General features: G+C 45.5%; 1 protein-coding gene across 11 annotated transcripts in view; it reads left to right on the top strand.

Moving 5' to 3' along the window:
• Positions 1 to 632: 632 nt before the first annotated feature.
• ATP11A (ATPase phospholipid transporting 11A) overlaps positions 633 to 15,718 on the top strand; it is a 145,465-nt gene continuing 130,379 nt past the window's right edge. For all 11 annotated transcript variants that reach the window (XR_004966395.1, XR_004966396.1, XM_036301759.1 and 8 more), the window contains exon 1: positions 633 to 1,072. Coding sequence is in view for 9 of the 11 variants with exons in the window: in XM_036301759.1 (XP_036157652.1) it covers positions 1,034 to 1,072 (39 nt within the window). In the remaining 2 variants the exon portion in view is untranslated. The remainder of the gene's footprint in view (positions 1,073 to 15,718) is intronic.

Genomic DNA, 15,718 nt, shown 5'->3' with positions numbered 1-15,718 from the left:
TGGAGACTGGGGGCGGGAGGCCAGGGCTAGGGATCCGGTCGTGGTTCCGGAAGGAACACGGATCCCAGGGGGGAGATCCTGTGCTTACCTTCGCTCAGCCGAGAAAAGCTGCACGACCCTGGGCAGACAGACCCCTGAGCCACACCTCCGCCCAGTCTCACCCGAAGAGCAGGAGGGGCCGCACGTGGGTGCTGGGCTCCCAAGGGAGCGCGACCCGGATCAACGAGACCCGAGTCCCCACCCATGTCCCCTCCCTCCGCGGGCACCCTCCGGGTACCTTCGCGATCTCTCTCCCACCCGCCGGGCCTTCAGTAGAAACATTAAAGTTTCGGGTCGGAACGCGGCAGGGGCCGGGTACGCCGGCCGAGGGGTCTCCCGCGGGGCACACAGTCCCCGCCGCCCGCCGCCCGCCCCGGGGCAGAGCTCACCGAATCCGCCCCGGAGGCGGAAGCAACAGGGAGTCGCCCCCACCTGTCGGCCTCCGCCCTCGGCCCCCGGCTCCTCTCCTCGCCCTCGCTCCGGGGGCAGGGAACCTGCCGAGGCGGGGCGGGCGGGCCCCTGCGCGCGTGCACACGCGTGAGGGCGAGGGTGCGGGCGGGGGCCGGGGCCGCGGGGCGCATGCTCACACGCGCCCGTGACGTGAGCGCCCGGACCGGCGGCCGGAGGCAGGGCTGAGCGGGGCGACGGGTGGAGGACCCGGGAGGGGAGTGGAAGAGCGCAGATCCCGGAGCAGAGCTGGGGAGCAGAACAGCAGCAGGACCCGCCCGGGTTTCCGCGCTCCCAGCCGGAGCCCCACCGCCCGCAGCAGCCCGGGCGCCCAGCCACGACCGCCAGCAGCCACCGCCGCGCCGGCCGCCGCGGGCCGGGCGGGGCATGAGCGCCGAGGGGCCGCGGCCGCCCCCCGCACCGCCCGGCGCGTCCAGGCTGTGACCGGGGCGGGGGCGCGCGGCCACACTCGGGCCGGGGCCCATGGGCGCGCTGAGCCGGGCGCCGGGGCGCTGAGCGCGGGCGGGCGGGCGCGGCCGGAGGAGCCATGGACTGCAGCCTCGTGCGGACTCTCGTGCAGAGATATGTGAGTGCTGCCCTCGGGAGGACCGGGAGCCGGGCGGGAACGGGACCCGGGGAACGGACCCCGCCGCCCCTCGCCCCCCGACCCCGCTGCGGCCGCCAGCCCGGGATCCCCGAGGGCTCGGGCGGCCTCCTGAAGCCGGCCGTCTCCCGGGGGACGAGCAGGACGCAGGGAGGACCTACGGAGTTTACACCCTCGGGCTTCCGACGGGGGCCAGCGCGCCCGCGCTCGGCCCCAGCCCCGGCCCCAGCCCCGGCCCCCACCTGCTCCCGGTGCACAGCCGCGTCCCTCCCGGGAGCCCGCGCTGGGATGGAGATCGGGGCCCAGGGCTGGAGCGATGTTCAGGCTCGGCCCCCGCCTGTCACTTGTCCAGGCGGATTAGGAGGTTGGGAGGGTTACACTTCTGCAGGGAAAGGCGGTGATTTTTGCTTGTGTGCCACACCACGGGGGATCCAGCAGTGAAGTTTGGAATCTTTTATTTTTCCTGAAAGTAACCAATCAGCTCAGAGACCCCGGGTGTTCCGAAGTCCCCCCGGAATCCACCTTCCGTGGTGACCGGGTGGTGAGGTCAGGGGGAAGGCCGGGAGGGGAAAAGTTAGTTTCTTTTGACATCACGCCGAGGGGAAAGCTGCCTGTGGCAGTGACCGCCGGCACTGGGTATCCAAAGGGGGTGTGTGTGCGCCGAGAGGACGAAAACTCTCCGGAGGGTGTTGTTTCCTGGCCACTGTCTTTCACAAAAGGCTCCTTGTTTCCCAGCGGCTGCCGGCCCCTGCCCCTGCCCGGGGTCAGTCGCAGGTTGGAGGAGTCTAGCGCATGGAGATTTGGGACCAGAAGAGGGTTTTATGATGGGAACTTCATTTTTCCCCCTGGTATAGGAATTACCTTAGGCAGTCTTTCATATTAGCTTTCTTTGAGAAGGAGATCTTGGCACAAGGTGAAAGTTTCTTTTCATCCAAGGGGAAGCCAAAGCAATGCTCTTCTCCCGAATCTAGTCACTATCTAGAAAACTCAAGTCTAGGGAGCTTGTGTGCACCTTTCTAGTTCTTCCCTTACGAAAGTCAGTTACCTTCAGTGGAGAGAACTTCTCTCTCTCTCTCTTTTTCTCTCTCCCTCTCTCTCTCTCTCTCTGATTCTAACTTAGCTGATGAAAGACTTAATGTTATTTCCCAAAGTCCACATTGTAATGAGTGGTAAACATCAGATGCCACCTTTGTTTGTTTGTTTTTTACAGTAATAAGTTTTAGAAAAACCAATAATAGCGACGATAGGTAACCGGACTTATAAGAGAAATGCTTTCTTGGCCAGGAACATGCTTTTCTCAGCTGTATCACCCCGGCAGTGTGGGTCTCTAGGCCAGTTATTGTCAAACTGCCTCGGTTTCCTCAAAGGGAAAATGCCCCCAAACTATTTTTTCGCATTAATTTTAACCCTCTGCCAACTCTGACATTTTGCAGTAAAAAGAAGGGTTGAGTCGTGAGAAGCAAAGCGCAGTTTTGGCCCCATGAGAGGCGAAGGGTGGATGGGACATCTATCCTCTTCCTCTGACCTGGCCCAGGTGCCCTGACTGGTGGGTCTGACCTCACCACGCGTTCCTGACTCCTTCATCCTGAGACTGGGCAGACGTGTCCAATCTTTGTGTATCTTTTACTCCCTGACTTCCTCCAGGCCTTCGGTTGCTTTTTGTGATATCAGCCTATAGAAATGTCAATGTAATTTGCATTTTAAAATTCCCTTTTGCTATGTTATTAGACTTAAGAAAAAAATTTTTCTCTCAAATCCAAGTGGTAAATATTTTTTAGTGGGCTTTCCCAGCATATACATTGTTGGTAATGTCCCTGGACTGCAAGTTACGGGATACTATTATTATGTCTACTTTTCTGCGCTTTTTTTTTTTCAGTCTGGTCATTTGGCTACTACACCATATTCACATACAAAGTCATTCATTTCTATGCTATTAAGCTCATGTCCATGCTATTAAACTAATTTGACCTTTCCCAGAAACAGTCATGATCTGTTTTCTTATAATTTGGTTATCTTTCCAAAGGTCCTTCAGTATAATGTAGGGCCACATTATATTTCCTTTTGCTAGAGGGGGGGAATGTCTGGGGTTGACCATTCATATTTCCTGCAGTTGTGGCTGAAATCCTCTTCTCTGGTAGTGATCGCATAGTCAGAATTTCTAGGAGAAAGAAAACTCAGCTGCTTCCGATGCATGAGGGTTGCCAAACGGTAAAGAAGTCCTTAGAAAACATTGCTGTAGGTATTTTATTCTGGGTTAATCCCAAAGAGATAGAATAGACAAATAAATGAGAGAATTCTGTTCCAGGATTGGCTGTATATACAGCCACAGGTTGCATAGCATATATTACTGGTTGTTTGAATGTCTGGCAGGATAGAATCGATTTAGAGATGTTTTGTATTTATAAATGGCACAGTGCTTATGTATCATGAAGTAGTTTGGTGTGTGCGTGTGTGTGTGTGTGTGTGTGTGTGTGTGTGTGTGTGTGTTAATCCTCACCCGAGGATATTTTTTCCATTGATTTTTTAGAGAGAGTGGAAGGGAGAGGGAGAGGGAGAAACATCCATGTGAGAGAGACACATCGATTGGTTGCCTCTCGAATGCGCCCTGAACAGGGCCGGGTATCGAGCCTGCAACCGAGGTATGTGCCCTTGACCGGAATCGAACCTGTGACCCTTCAGTCAGAGGGCTGACACTTTATCCACTGAGCCATCTGGCTAGGGCTGATCTGTTTGTTAAAGAAATTTTTAACCAAATGGATAAAAACCTAATGTTATCTCCTTTTTTGGAGATGTGAGGTAGAAAACAGATTCAGGTATGTAGTTAAAATTCTTAAAGAAACCAGTGTACCTTCTTGAGTTACCTATAGATTCTGTAGGCATAGTTACAATGTAATCTTGGGCAGGTTGCTTCTTTTTCTCTGCCTCAGTTTTCTTATCTGAGAATAATAGAAGTGCCCATTTTATAGGGTTATTTTGAGGACTAAAGTGAATTAATACAGGCCTGGAGCTAAGAATGGTGCCTGGCTCCGGGGACGTGCTCAGTGAATTTATCACTACTCGCTGTTAACATAATTTTGTTAATTATGCTGTTAACATAATTTTGGGAAGGTGGGCAAGGAGAGAGCAAGCATTTCTGTTGGTCAGTTAGCAGGGGCCTGGGATGCGGTGAAGAGGTAAACTGGGCACCCTGCTATTGAGCAGTGTGTAGGCCTCAGATAAGATCTGTCAAAGTTTAAAACGAGGTGTGCTAAAATACAACAGGGCAAACAAAAAGTCTACAGGCCACGTTTGGCCGTAAAATTTATTTCTGGGTGAGCATTCTAGGCCTGGACAACCTCACTGGCAGGACGCTTTTCCTCCCTCTCATCCACGCTCCACCTCCGTGATGGCGAACCTTTTGAGCTCGGCGTGTCAGCATTTTGAAAAACCCTAACTTAACTCTGGTGCCGTGTCACATATAGAAATTTTTTGATATTTGCAACCATAGTAAAACAAAGACTTATTTTTTTGATATTTATTTTATATACTTAAATGCCATTTAACAAAGAAAAATCAACCAAAAAAATGAGTTCGCTTGTCACCTCTGACACGCGTGTCATAGGTTCGCCATCACTGCTCCACCTTTAGGAGATTTGATGGAAGTTCTGTAGGTCAAGAGCTTACTTTAGTTGTGTCTCTGTCATTTGTTTTCAGTTCTTCAGCCTGGATATTGCTTACTGGTTTTGTTTTGCTGCTTGTCTCAGTTTGTACTTGTTTCCCTCTTATAATGTTTGCTTTCTGGGATACCTCCTACATTTTAAGATTTTAAGATAGCAAACTTAAGAAAAACCTGGTGGTTTTCCTTGCTGACAGTAGATATTTGGTTTTGAAGCAGTTTGTTACATTAGGATTTTCTTTAAAAGGGAAAAAATAAACATTATTAGTCCCTGGAGAAGCATGGCTATGTTAGAGTGCTTTAAACCTTCTAAAAAGTTCAGCCACTTTTATTTTATTTATTTATTTTATTACCTAAAGTTTTATATATGTCTCCTTTTTCCCCGTTTGACCCCTCCCCTCAAATTCCCACTCCCAGGGAAGCCCCCACCACTCCAGTGTCTGTGTCCATTGGTTATGCTAATATGCGTGTATACAAATCCTTTGGTTGATCTCTACCCCGCCTCCCATCTCCCCTGCCATTGGTCTCTGGATCTATTTTTGTTCCTCAGTTTATGTTGATCATTATATTCCACATATGAGTGAGATCATGTGATATTTATCTTTCTCCAACTGGCTTATTTCACTTAGCCTAATGCTCTCCAGTTCCATCCATGCTGTTGCAAATGGTAAGAGTTATTTCTTTTTTTATAGTGGCGTAGTATTCCATTGTGTAGATGTACCAGTGTTTTAATCCACTCATCTGCTGATGGGCACTTAGGTTGTTTCTAAATCTTAGCTATTATAAATTGTGCTGCTATGAAGTTCAACCACTTTATACATCACATGTGTCTATTTTTGTTTATTTATTTATTTATTTTGTCACCAAATGGTACCTGTGAGGTTTCTTGTTCTAAAAGGCAGACTTATTTGTTTGACTCAGTTATAACACTTTGTTTTAAAAACTTTAAAAGCTGCATACTTTTGGAGTTGTCTTTCCTAATTCAGCTTCACATGTTGAAACGGGGGCCTTCCTGTTGTTCAGCTCCTGGAGTCTACACCACCGGATCGCTGAGTTGAGCCACTTTCACCACCAAGGCTTCAGGTGTTTGAATTAGGTGACCCTTAGGCGTATTATCCATGACTAATGGTTGGTCTGGCTCTGGCAGTATAAAGCAAGGCTGTAGTACGGCCTTGTAAAGTGTTTACCCACGGGTTTACCAAGCCCAATACCTGTTTCCAGGACTCGTGTTTTAACTGGACGTTTTAAAGCATCTGCCTAGGTGTATAATTCAATCTTGACATTGCAGCTATTAAGTTAAATTGTTTCTATTGTTTTTTCAAAACTCTTTTAATGTCTGCTTATTAGGAACAAGGGATCTTGAGGTGCTTTTATTTCATGCCAGAGGGTAAATTTAATAACACAGGAGAAAAGGAATGTATATTACTGGGTTTTGCTATAGTCAGTTAAATTTCTGGGGATGAGAAAACTGCATTGAATCCACTGACGAACATACCTGTTTAATTATACAGGAAGTTCTCTGTTTGCAGGTGTGCTGGGACCATCTGTTCCAATGGGTTAATATGAGATGGTTAGATCCCCAAGTCCCAGACTTACAAATACTTTCTTAAAACCAAGTTAAATGTAGGCAAAAATGCTATTTATGTGCCATGAAAATCAATGAAAAGCAATTTTTACAGCACTAGAAATTCAACAGGATTGGATAGGGGATGTTTTTGCTTTCACTTGGATACTGGTATCTGAGGAAAACAAAATAGATTGTGGAGGTCAAAGTTCAGCATCAAAGCCTACCAAACTCCGGTTCAGACTCTGCCTTGGCCTTTGATTGTGAAACCAACATGGGCAGGCTGACTGATGTCTTCATGCTTGGTTTCATCTTGAAATGGAGGTGATTATTGGGCCTCCCTGAGGGGTAGCTTGGAGGGTTGAGCAGGGTGCAGTGTTTGCATAGGTAGGTGCTCAGGCAAGGGACATCTTGTTTGAAATGTGGGTTTAATGCTGCTCAACAACCCTGCAATTTGGTGTCCATAGGGACACCAAATCCTTGTCCCTATGGCACTTACCTTTGGATTGGGGCCTGCAATTCCCACCTGCTTTCTCAGACCTCTTATAGCCCTTCTTTTTCATGTGGAGAATGGGCGACCTTGCCTTGTATTTCATGGAGAGAACTGCAGTCATCAGATGAGGCTCCCTCTCCCACTCACCTGACCAGCTCTTTCCTTTTTAGCTCTTGCCTCCCTCCTGGTGTGGGGCAAGGACCTCGTTCTGATAAAGGCCTGTCCCGTAGTTGTGCTTTGGGCACCCCCACAGCCATTCCTGTAATACGTAATTATACCTACAACCTTCCTTTTTTTAAAAATAAACTTTCTTGACCCTCCTGATGTTGTTTCTTTCACATCTAAACTATTTTCTTGTTCTATTTATTTTTTAAATATATTTTTATTGATTTCAGAGAGGAAGGGAGAGGGAGAGAGAGTAGAAACATCAATGATGAGAGAGAAACATTGATCAGCTGCCTCCTACACACCCCACACTGGGGGTTGAGCCCGCAACCTGGGCATGTGCAATGACCAGGAATCGAACCGTGACCTCCTGGTTTATAGGTCGACACTCAACCACTGAGCCATGCTGGCTGGGCTAATTCCTGGTTTTAGATGGTTAAAATGTTTACTCCACTTATGTGCTTCTTTAAAACATTTTTTTAAAGTTAAATTTATTGGGGTGACAGTTAATAAAATTATGTAGGTTTCAAGTGTACAATTCTTCATAATAAGTCATCTGTATATTGCATTGTGTGTTTACCACCCAAAGTCAAATTTCCTCCTGCCACTATATATTTGACCTAGACAGCTAAAGGTGGGCACTCCCTTCACCATCTCCATCACCTCCCAGCTGGCTCCCTCCAGCGGTCACCTTTCTGCCCTCATGCTGGAGCCTCAGACACACTGAATGTGCTTATGTACTTGCAGCATACATTTAGTGAGTGCCCTTGGTAAATCTGTGAGCCAAACAGGAAGAAGACACCAAATCCTTGTCCCAGTGGCACTTACCTTTGGATTGGGGCCTGGCAGGCAGGAACCATCACATGAATAAATGTTGGGAGTGTGCTGGAAAGTGATAGGTGCTGGAAACGCTAGAGTGGAGTGGGGGCTGTAAGTCGGCATTTGCAGGCCTTCCTGAGGAGCAGCCTGAAGGGGTGAGTGACAGACCACGAGGTGTGCGTCCCAGGCAGAGAAAGGCCGGGAGTATAAAGTAGCATCAGCAGCCCCTCGGCCTCTCCTGACTGTAGACGGCCCTTGTCAGGTCACCCCTGCCCCTTTTCCATCAACACCTCTGCCTAGGAGGACACCCCAAATACCTTCTTTATGTTTGTGGGTCCCACATTGCTTTCTGAATCTCAGCTTCTCCCCACTAAGTCCGTCCGAACAGTCCTGGTGCAGGGCGTGATCGGCACTCTGCCAGCGTCTGCTGAAGGAGTGATTACCCTTCTTATCATTATTGTTAATAGGACGGGGAAGAAGTTGCCCTTGGGCGCTTCTGAAGGAAACTGTATGGTGCTTCCAAGGCCTGGAGTGACCACTGATGGTTTTTAAAATCATGTTTACTGTCACTTCAAACTTTTGGATTCCCTTTCCTTGGTATATTTCATAGTTATAAGCGTGTGGAAATGAGCTGGGAAGGCCTCTCACTTAGTGAACTGTAAATTGGAGGGAATGAAGTCCCCAAGGTCTCCCGCCGCGCATAGTCCCTGCACCTCCAATGGGCCACCCTGCCTTGGTTAGGTTCCGTGTGCAGTATGTCCCCGTGCCTGCCTCGGTGCTCTCTCGGTGGATTGTGGGCTGACCCTCTCACAATGGGGGACCCTAGGATTTGTTTCCTCTTCTCTTGCCCTCATTCCTTGGACCATGCGGCCTGGGAAGGAGAGACCAGCAGGAGTGCCCCTCTTCTGGAGTCCCATCAAGAACAAGTCCTCTGAATGGGTCCCTAATGGGACCCAAGCTCCCGTGAAACAGTGTGCAGAACCTTTGCATATATGCTTTTTGGTTTCTGGGCAGGGGTTTCCCAATTTCTGTTAGCTTCTCAGAGGAGTGTCTGCCCTCGTGAAAGCTAAGAACCCTTGTCGGAGAACACAGACAGGACACCGGCCCTTTGAATATGTTGCCGTCGGCCCATTCGGTGGCTTTAGAACTATTTGAAATTCTTGTCAACATTTCAATATGGATGCGTCTACATAAATTTCCCCACTTTCGGTACAATGTGGCAATGCCTCACTGTGGCTTCCCCACGACCACAGCTGCTGGAGCGAGCAGCCACTCCCAGAGTTCAGTGCTGTCCTGAACTCTGTGGCTTCCTGGTCCCTGCACCTGAGCTGCTTGTGACACGCCCTCACCCCCCAGGCAGCATTCTGGCTCTTCTGGTTTCGGTGGACACTTGGGGAGCTTAAACGCAAACTGTTCACGTTGTTTTGCAAGTTGCTTAATGTGCTTTACCTGCTTTTGTCCCCTGATGTGCTCTCTTTGTTTTAGAATGTACCTGACTATGGTCGCCAAGAGCCCAGGAGGTTTCTATTTCCTCTCGGGTATATCCTGGGAAGGAAGCCCTTTTAGCAGCATCTGCAGGAGGGTAGTTGGCTTACTCAGGCTGGCACGCCCGGATAGGAAAAAAAACCAAAACATTAGACAGAGAACCAAAAGAGAGGATTTTAGGTTTCCTCTATCAACTGTTACTTTTGTAACCTGGCCAGACCCAAACATGTGAGCACTGTGGGAAAGTTAATCATTAGTCGCCTCTCCAAACCAATCCTTTAAGTCGTTTTTCCACCTTTTTAAGTGGAGTGGGAAGAAACTCATTTTCTATGAGTAAAAATGATCTACTTCTTTCTTTATGTTCCCCAAAAGGAATTTGTTAGTAACATATTTATACTTATTTGCAATTGCCTTTTCTTTCAGTTTTTTTTTTTAAAATCATAGTTAATTTAATTGAGTTAGTCGTTCTCTAAGGATAAAGCTAATCTAGGTGGATATATTTTTAAATTCCTACTCTGAATGTATTTATGTGGACACTTCTGACCTCTCTCTGACCTCTCCTGATTTTCTGTCAGCAAAATGTTTCCCATTTTCCTGTGGTTTTAATTTTATTTTTTATGGGATTCAAAATCAGAGCAGTTCTTGGGAGGCACATTAAAAGGTTTACAATTGAGACAATAGAAGAAGTCACTTTTTCCTGGGAGACAGCAGTATGCCATGCATTATTTGGTATCAAAATTTCCATTCGCTAGCTGCACTCAGGGTTGGCGGTCCATTGAGAAATTTGCAATCTGTTTTTTTTGCATGTAAAAAAGAATTTAACAAAGATAGGCTGCCACTGGCAAGAAGTTCTTTTAACTTCCATTCATTTTACGTCTGCTCTGTTGCGGCAACACCTGTCTCATGGATTTATGTAATCGGTAGAGACCAAAGTTAACCAGAACCTCACTTGAGATTCATGCCAGCAATGATCTTCTAGATCGGGGTGCCAGCAACCTTTTGGATGGCAGCCCTGTCTCCAATCCTGCTCTGCGCCTGGCAATTCACTTAACCCCCAGAGGCAACTGTAAAATGACACTAATGGCATTTGTTGTCTCTGCTTCTCTGGGTCACAAGGACCAAATGAACTCATGGACGTGAAAATAATTTGTGCATCGTAAAGGGCTGTAAAAATAACTCAGGAAAGCACTGTCAGTTTCTTGTATATCTCATGTGGCAAAGGTAATTGTTTTTGGCTCAGAAAGGGAATGGAAATAAGATCATTTTTCCTGGTTTACAAGACAAGAGAATTTCAAGAGAAGATTTGTTCCTTGTGAAAAAGACTCTTTGGCCAAAGGCCAGTAAATTAAGAGCTCAACAGAGATGGGAGAATGGGAAGCCTGGGAAATACGGCATCTCCATCCTTATTCTACTTGTCCCCTCTCTTCATACCCCCCACAAGGGAGTAAAGCAGAGGACTGCTGTGAAAGAGACCCTGGTTACTGTACGTACAGGCACCTCCCTCAAGCAGCCTGGGACAGCTTGGTGCCCTTTCAGAGAGAGAAGGGAGCTGCCCTTCATTCATGTCTGCTGTGCTGGGTCCTCCCCAAGACTTTTAGCCAGAATCTCTCACTTTATCTTCACAGCAACCCTGAGAAAGAGTGCTGTGTCTATTCTGAACAAGAACACTGACCCCTGCGTCGCAGATACAGGTGGCCCTTTTGTCTGACTAACCGGTGCCCTGTACATTCGGGTGTGCGTGTAAAAGGTTTATCTGCGACTAAGGATGGTCAGGTGTGTAGTTTGCCTCGTTCAGCCCCAGTTTATGTTGTTGTCCTAGTATACTAATTAAGAGTGTCCTTTTTTCGCTCACAGTTCACTAGGGAGATCACTTCATTAAAATTTCTCTACCTCTTTTAGTTAGTTGCTGAATTTATCCCCAGGTGGACCTGCATGGACCTGCTTTTCCCTTTATGAGCTTAGATTTCAGTAAACTGCTGAGGGGGAGCAGTCTACCTGCGCGTTGCTGTAGCTTTTCAGGAGGATGTGGAGGCTAGTAGTAAACGAAAGAATAAAACTCCTCTTTGGAGTCTTCAGATGTGAAATCCAGAGAAATTAGGGTTCATTATCAACATCTGCTTCTAGGTACATGCATGCAGAGAAGGAAAGAGAGAGAGAAGGAGGGAGGGAGAGAGAGAGAGAAAAAGAGAGAGAGAGAGAAAGAGAGAGAGAGAGAGAGAAACTTTATTTAACCTTAATTACATCCTAAAATTCCTATCTCTAAATTCAGTTACATTGGAGATTAGGACTTCAATATAAGAATTTTGAGGGAACAAAAATTCAGTCCATAGCAGTATACTATTAAAAGTAGGCACTGATTAGATTGTAAATACTGAAATAGGTGGGGAATGTCAAAAAGGAAAGTTTGAAAAAGCACATTACTTGCTTACTGTTTTATCAAATAATACAGAAACAGATGTTCCACAAAATCTGGAAAAGTAAAACGAGATAAACATTTTGTGGGAATGGGTGGGTTTTGTTTTTTTTTAATTTAGGCGATTGGACCATTATTAAATATAATAGACCACAACTTCTAAGATTTGATCAGATCTACCTAAGGTTGTATGCATTTGTATATTTTCCTTTTCCTTTTGAGTCATCTTCCTCCCCACCCCGGCATGAGGTTGGTAGGAGAATGGTGGTTGGTATTTGAAAAGGCTATATGGCATATTGTTTGGCGTTTTGTATTACAATCCAAATCCACAGCGTCTGGCTGTTGACAGGACAGATGTCACGATATATGCCACATAACTGGATTGGACACATTTGCTTATTACGTGGAGGCTGCTGGGCAATGATCCAGTTCTTCTAGTAAATGGAATTGCATTTTAGGGACTTTCTGTTCTGTTGACCTGCCTCTGTACAGGATGACATTTTACCTTTGGCAGATTTGGAAAGTGATAATTGGAAGTTGAACTTGAAATGTTAGTTAAATAATAGGGACATATTATCAATCTCCGGAATTGTCTGTAGTAGTGGGACCAAAACATGCTGTTAGCACTCATGCTATGTTACCCAAACTTCTGTTAACTTCATGTGTTTTCATGGCAGTCTGTACGTTTTCAAATCAACTGTCTGTTTTTTTTGTTTGTTTTGTTTTTAAATCACAGCCTTATTGTCTTTCATGAAATATTTGCTTATGCTGTTATAAAGCATATATCAGAGATTATATAAAATTTTATGAAAGTACAGTGGGGCCTTGACTTACGACTGTCCCAACTAACGAGTTTTTTGAGATACAAGCTGTCTCTCTCCGCCGATTTTTTGCATTGAGTTGATAATTTGAGTTAACGAGCCCCTTAACGAGCTCGGGCTCGGAAGGAATCAAACTCCTAAGTCAAGGCCCCACTGTATTACCCACTTTTGGTCAGGAAGATGGCCTCTGATGATTGTTGGAAGAGTTCTAGATACTTTTCACTCATTTTGCCTACAAGTGCAAGGCTGAGTGGTTCCAGCCTTAAATAGAAACCACAAATAACCGTGACACTATTTAAAGCCACCGTGGAGCGCTTCCACCTCACAGCATGGTCCTCCCTGACTGTCTGTGCAAAACGAAGCCCTGAAGTGGAGGGATGCACTTACTGAATATCTCAAGTTCGTATTTTGGGAAATGTGAATCTGAGATTGGCGTGTTGGTGGCCCCCTCCCTCACACCGGCTCCACGCACAGGGGCAGCTGGCCTGCCTCTCCTTTCTCTCTGCACAGACCTCATGGCTGTCTGGAAAGGAGGCTGCCATTTCCTGGGCATTACATAATCTCCCTGCCTCTGAGAAAAGAGGATTTCCTCCAACCTATTTTCTGCAAAGGATTAGGGACAATGAAGTTTTGCCATTAGAATGTCATCTAGATTTTTGTGTAATTTTTTGAGGAGGTCTCAGCAGTTGCTCACTAAAACACAAGTATGGTGATAAAATCCAGGACTAATCGTTGGTGTGGCAGATAGGCCATTTTAGGGTAAACCAGACCTAGATTTATATGTCACTTAGATAAAATACCTGATAAAATATCTGAAAGTCACAGATAAAGGCTATGCATGTAGAATCATTTAAATTACCTTTTCTTTTTAGAAAGTGTTTGAAAGTAGTTGTTTTGATTCAGATATAGATAAACCATTAAAATGTTAGCTAACCATGAGGTACATAATGCATTTTTCCCTGTAATAATCAACTTTGATATAAATCTGAAAGCAACATGCTTACAAAGAAATGATTGTCATGATGGCGAGAGTCCTCATTTCTGATGTTCCTTAACTCATCTTACCATTTCTCTGATGAAAAATGAGACTAGAATAGGCAGCCTCATGGCATTGAAAAAATATGTGTAGGGGTAAACACGTCAAGATTCTTGTAAGGAAAAGTATTTGATGCACTTAGTACATACTAGGTGCTCAACATGTTCATCAAATACTTATTGAGCACCTGCTGTGTGCATTGGGGATGCACAAACACCCTGGATCTCCTGGAGACTGCGTTTTGGTGGTAGGAAATAAGCACATAGCATGTTGGGTATTAGAAGTGATGTGGACAAAAATGAGATGGAAAGAAGGATCAGGAGACATGTTGGGGTGGTAGAGAAGGTGAGGGCTGGCTTCCATGGGAATGTGACAGGAGCCAGGTCCCTAGGGGACCAGGGGCCAGGTGGTGGGTGGTTCCAGGCACAGGAAGCTTGAAGGCTGGACCCACTGAGCAGCCTGATGGAGGAGGATGCAGGGCCTGAGGGGAAGGGTCCATGGGAATGGGGGTCCAGGGGTGTGTGAACAGAGAGATGGCTGGTGAGTTATGTCTTATTTAATAGGAGCACCTGACCGCCCCTCAAGTTTCATCGCTTAAAATGTGGCATATGTTATATGTGTTGATTTTTTTTATAAAGTTTTAAATTTGTTTTAAAATTATATGGCCAAATGAAAATGTTACATAATAGATAAGTTAGGATGATTTATAACAGTATAAAGGTGTGTTGATTTATTGAATGACTATATAATAAGTTCGTTTATGGACAATTTTTTTTATTGCGGTAAAACATATTTAGCGAAATTTGCCATTTTAACCATTTTTAAGGTGGTGAACCATTCAGGTTTTAAGTACATTCATTTTGTTATGCAACTATCACCACTATTTATTTCCAGAACTTTTCCATTATCCCAAAACAGAAACTGATTTATGGGCAGTTTTAAGTAGCTTATTCCACATTTGATATTGTATATCTTGCTTTTTTGGAAACTTTTTTTTTTAAACCAACGAAAAAGATCATAATTGGGTTGTGAGAGACATATTGAAACCTAAGCACTAATTAACTTTTAATGGAAAATGTACCCAGGTAGGAGGGATTTTTTTTCTTTTACATAATTGGTGGTGGTAAGTTTTATTGTAAGTTAATATTTGAATTTGAGGATTCATTTGAACTTTGTTTTGTTTAATATGTGTTTATCGGAGAACAAATAAGAGCCATGATTATTGTTCCAGGGAAGAAAATCTGACATTTGCTTTAGAGTAATTAATTCTTTAATAAGAGACAGAATACCTTAAAAAGTATGTTTAGTTGGCAGTACATTCAGTATTACAGTCATCCTGATAAGTTTGTGTATGATGTTATAAAGTTGCATTGGCTTTTTCCTAAGTGCATTTATGAGGAATTAAAGCATTTTATGTGAAATTGCTTCCAGAAATTTCATTTTGCTGACTGGTTTGGTTTGAATAAGTTTTCCATTTTCAGTTAATTCCTTTACTACCTATAAAATTAATAGCAAATAGATTATTTAAAATTACATTGGAGAATGGTTTTCTGTAAAATTGTTGGTTTTATGAGAAGCAATTTTCTGTAATTTCTACTGTAAAAGGGATATGAGATTCTTTTTGTTCTTAAACTGAATTCTTTGATTTCAAAAACTGTGCCGTTGCTTTTTAGAGAACTGTCCCTTTTCCCTCCAGGTGCCTGAGCCCTGGTCCTGCCAGGCTGCAGGCCAGGCTGAGCACTGCCACAAGGCCCATAGCAGGTCGGAATTGGGGGCCAGGTTTATGTGACCCCCAGTCCTCGCTGGCCTGCAGCAGTTACCAGATCTCCTCCCATCTCCCCTCCAGGTGGCCCTGACACACCTGGTCCTCGCACCAGGGGGACATGTCTAAGGACGCCAGTGCCCAGAGTGGGGAGGGCAGGTTGACCGCAGGCGTTGGACCCGGGGCTCTTGACATTCTTTCTTAATCCAGAGCCACTTTCCTTTCTTATTCTGTTGTAATTTGGAATTTAGTAATCACGGTAACATTTTGTGGTTTTAAAAAAGTGACTTGAAGTAGTGAAGGGGAAATTGTCCTAAGTTAGTTACGGTTTAAACTAAAATCCCAGAGAGAAAGAAGCTAACTTATATCAAATTTCAACTCCGCCAACAACAACAACAAGAAGGAGGGGAAAAGG

Source organism: Myotis myotis, unplaced genomic scaffold (genome assembly GCF_014108235.1).
Source record: "Myotis myotis isolate mMyoMyo1 unplaced genomic scaffold, mMyoMyo1.p scaffold_m19_p_3, whole genome shotgun sequence".
Taxonomy (NCBI): domain Eukaryota; kingdom Metazoa; phylum Chordata; class Mammalia; order Chiroptera; family Vespertilionidae; genus Myotis; species Myotis myotis.
Note: the sequence above shows the minus strand (reverse complement) of the source record. Positions and strands in the feature narration are given on the sequence as shown.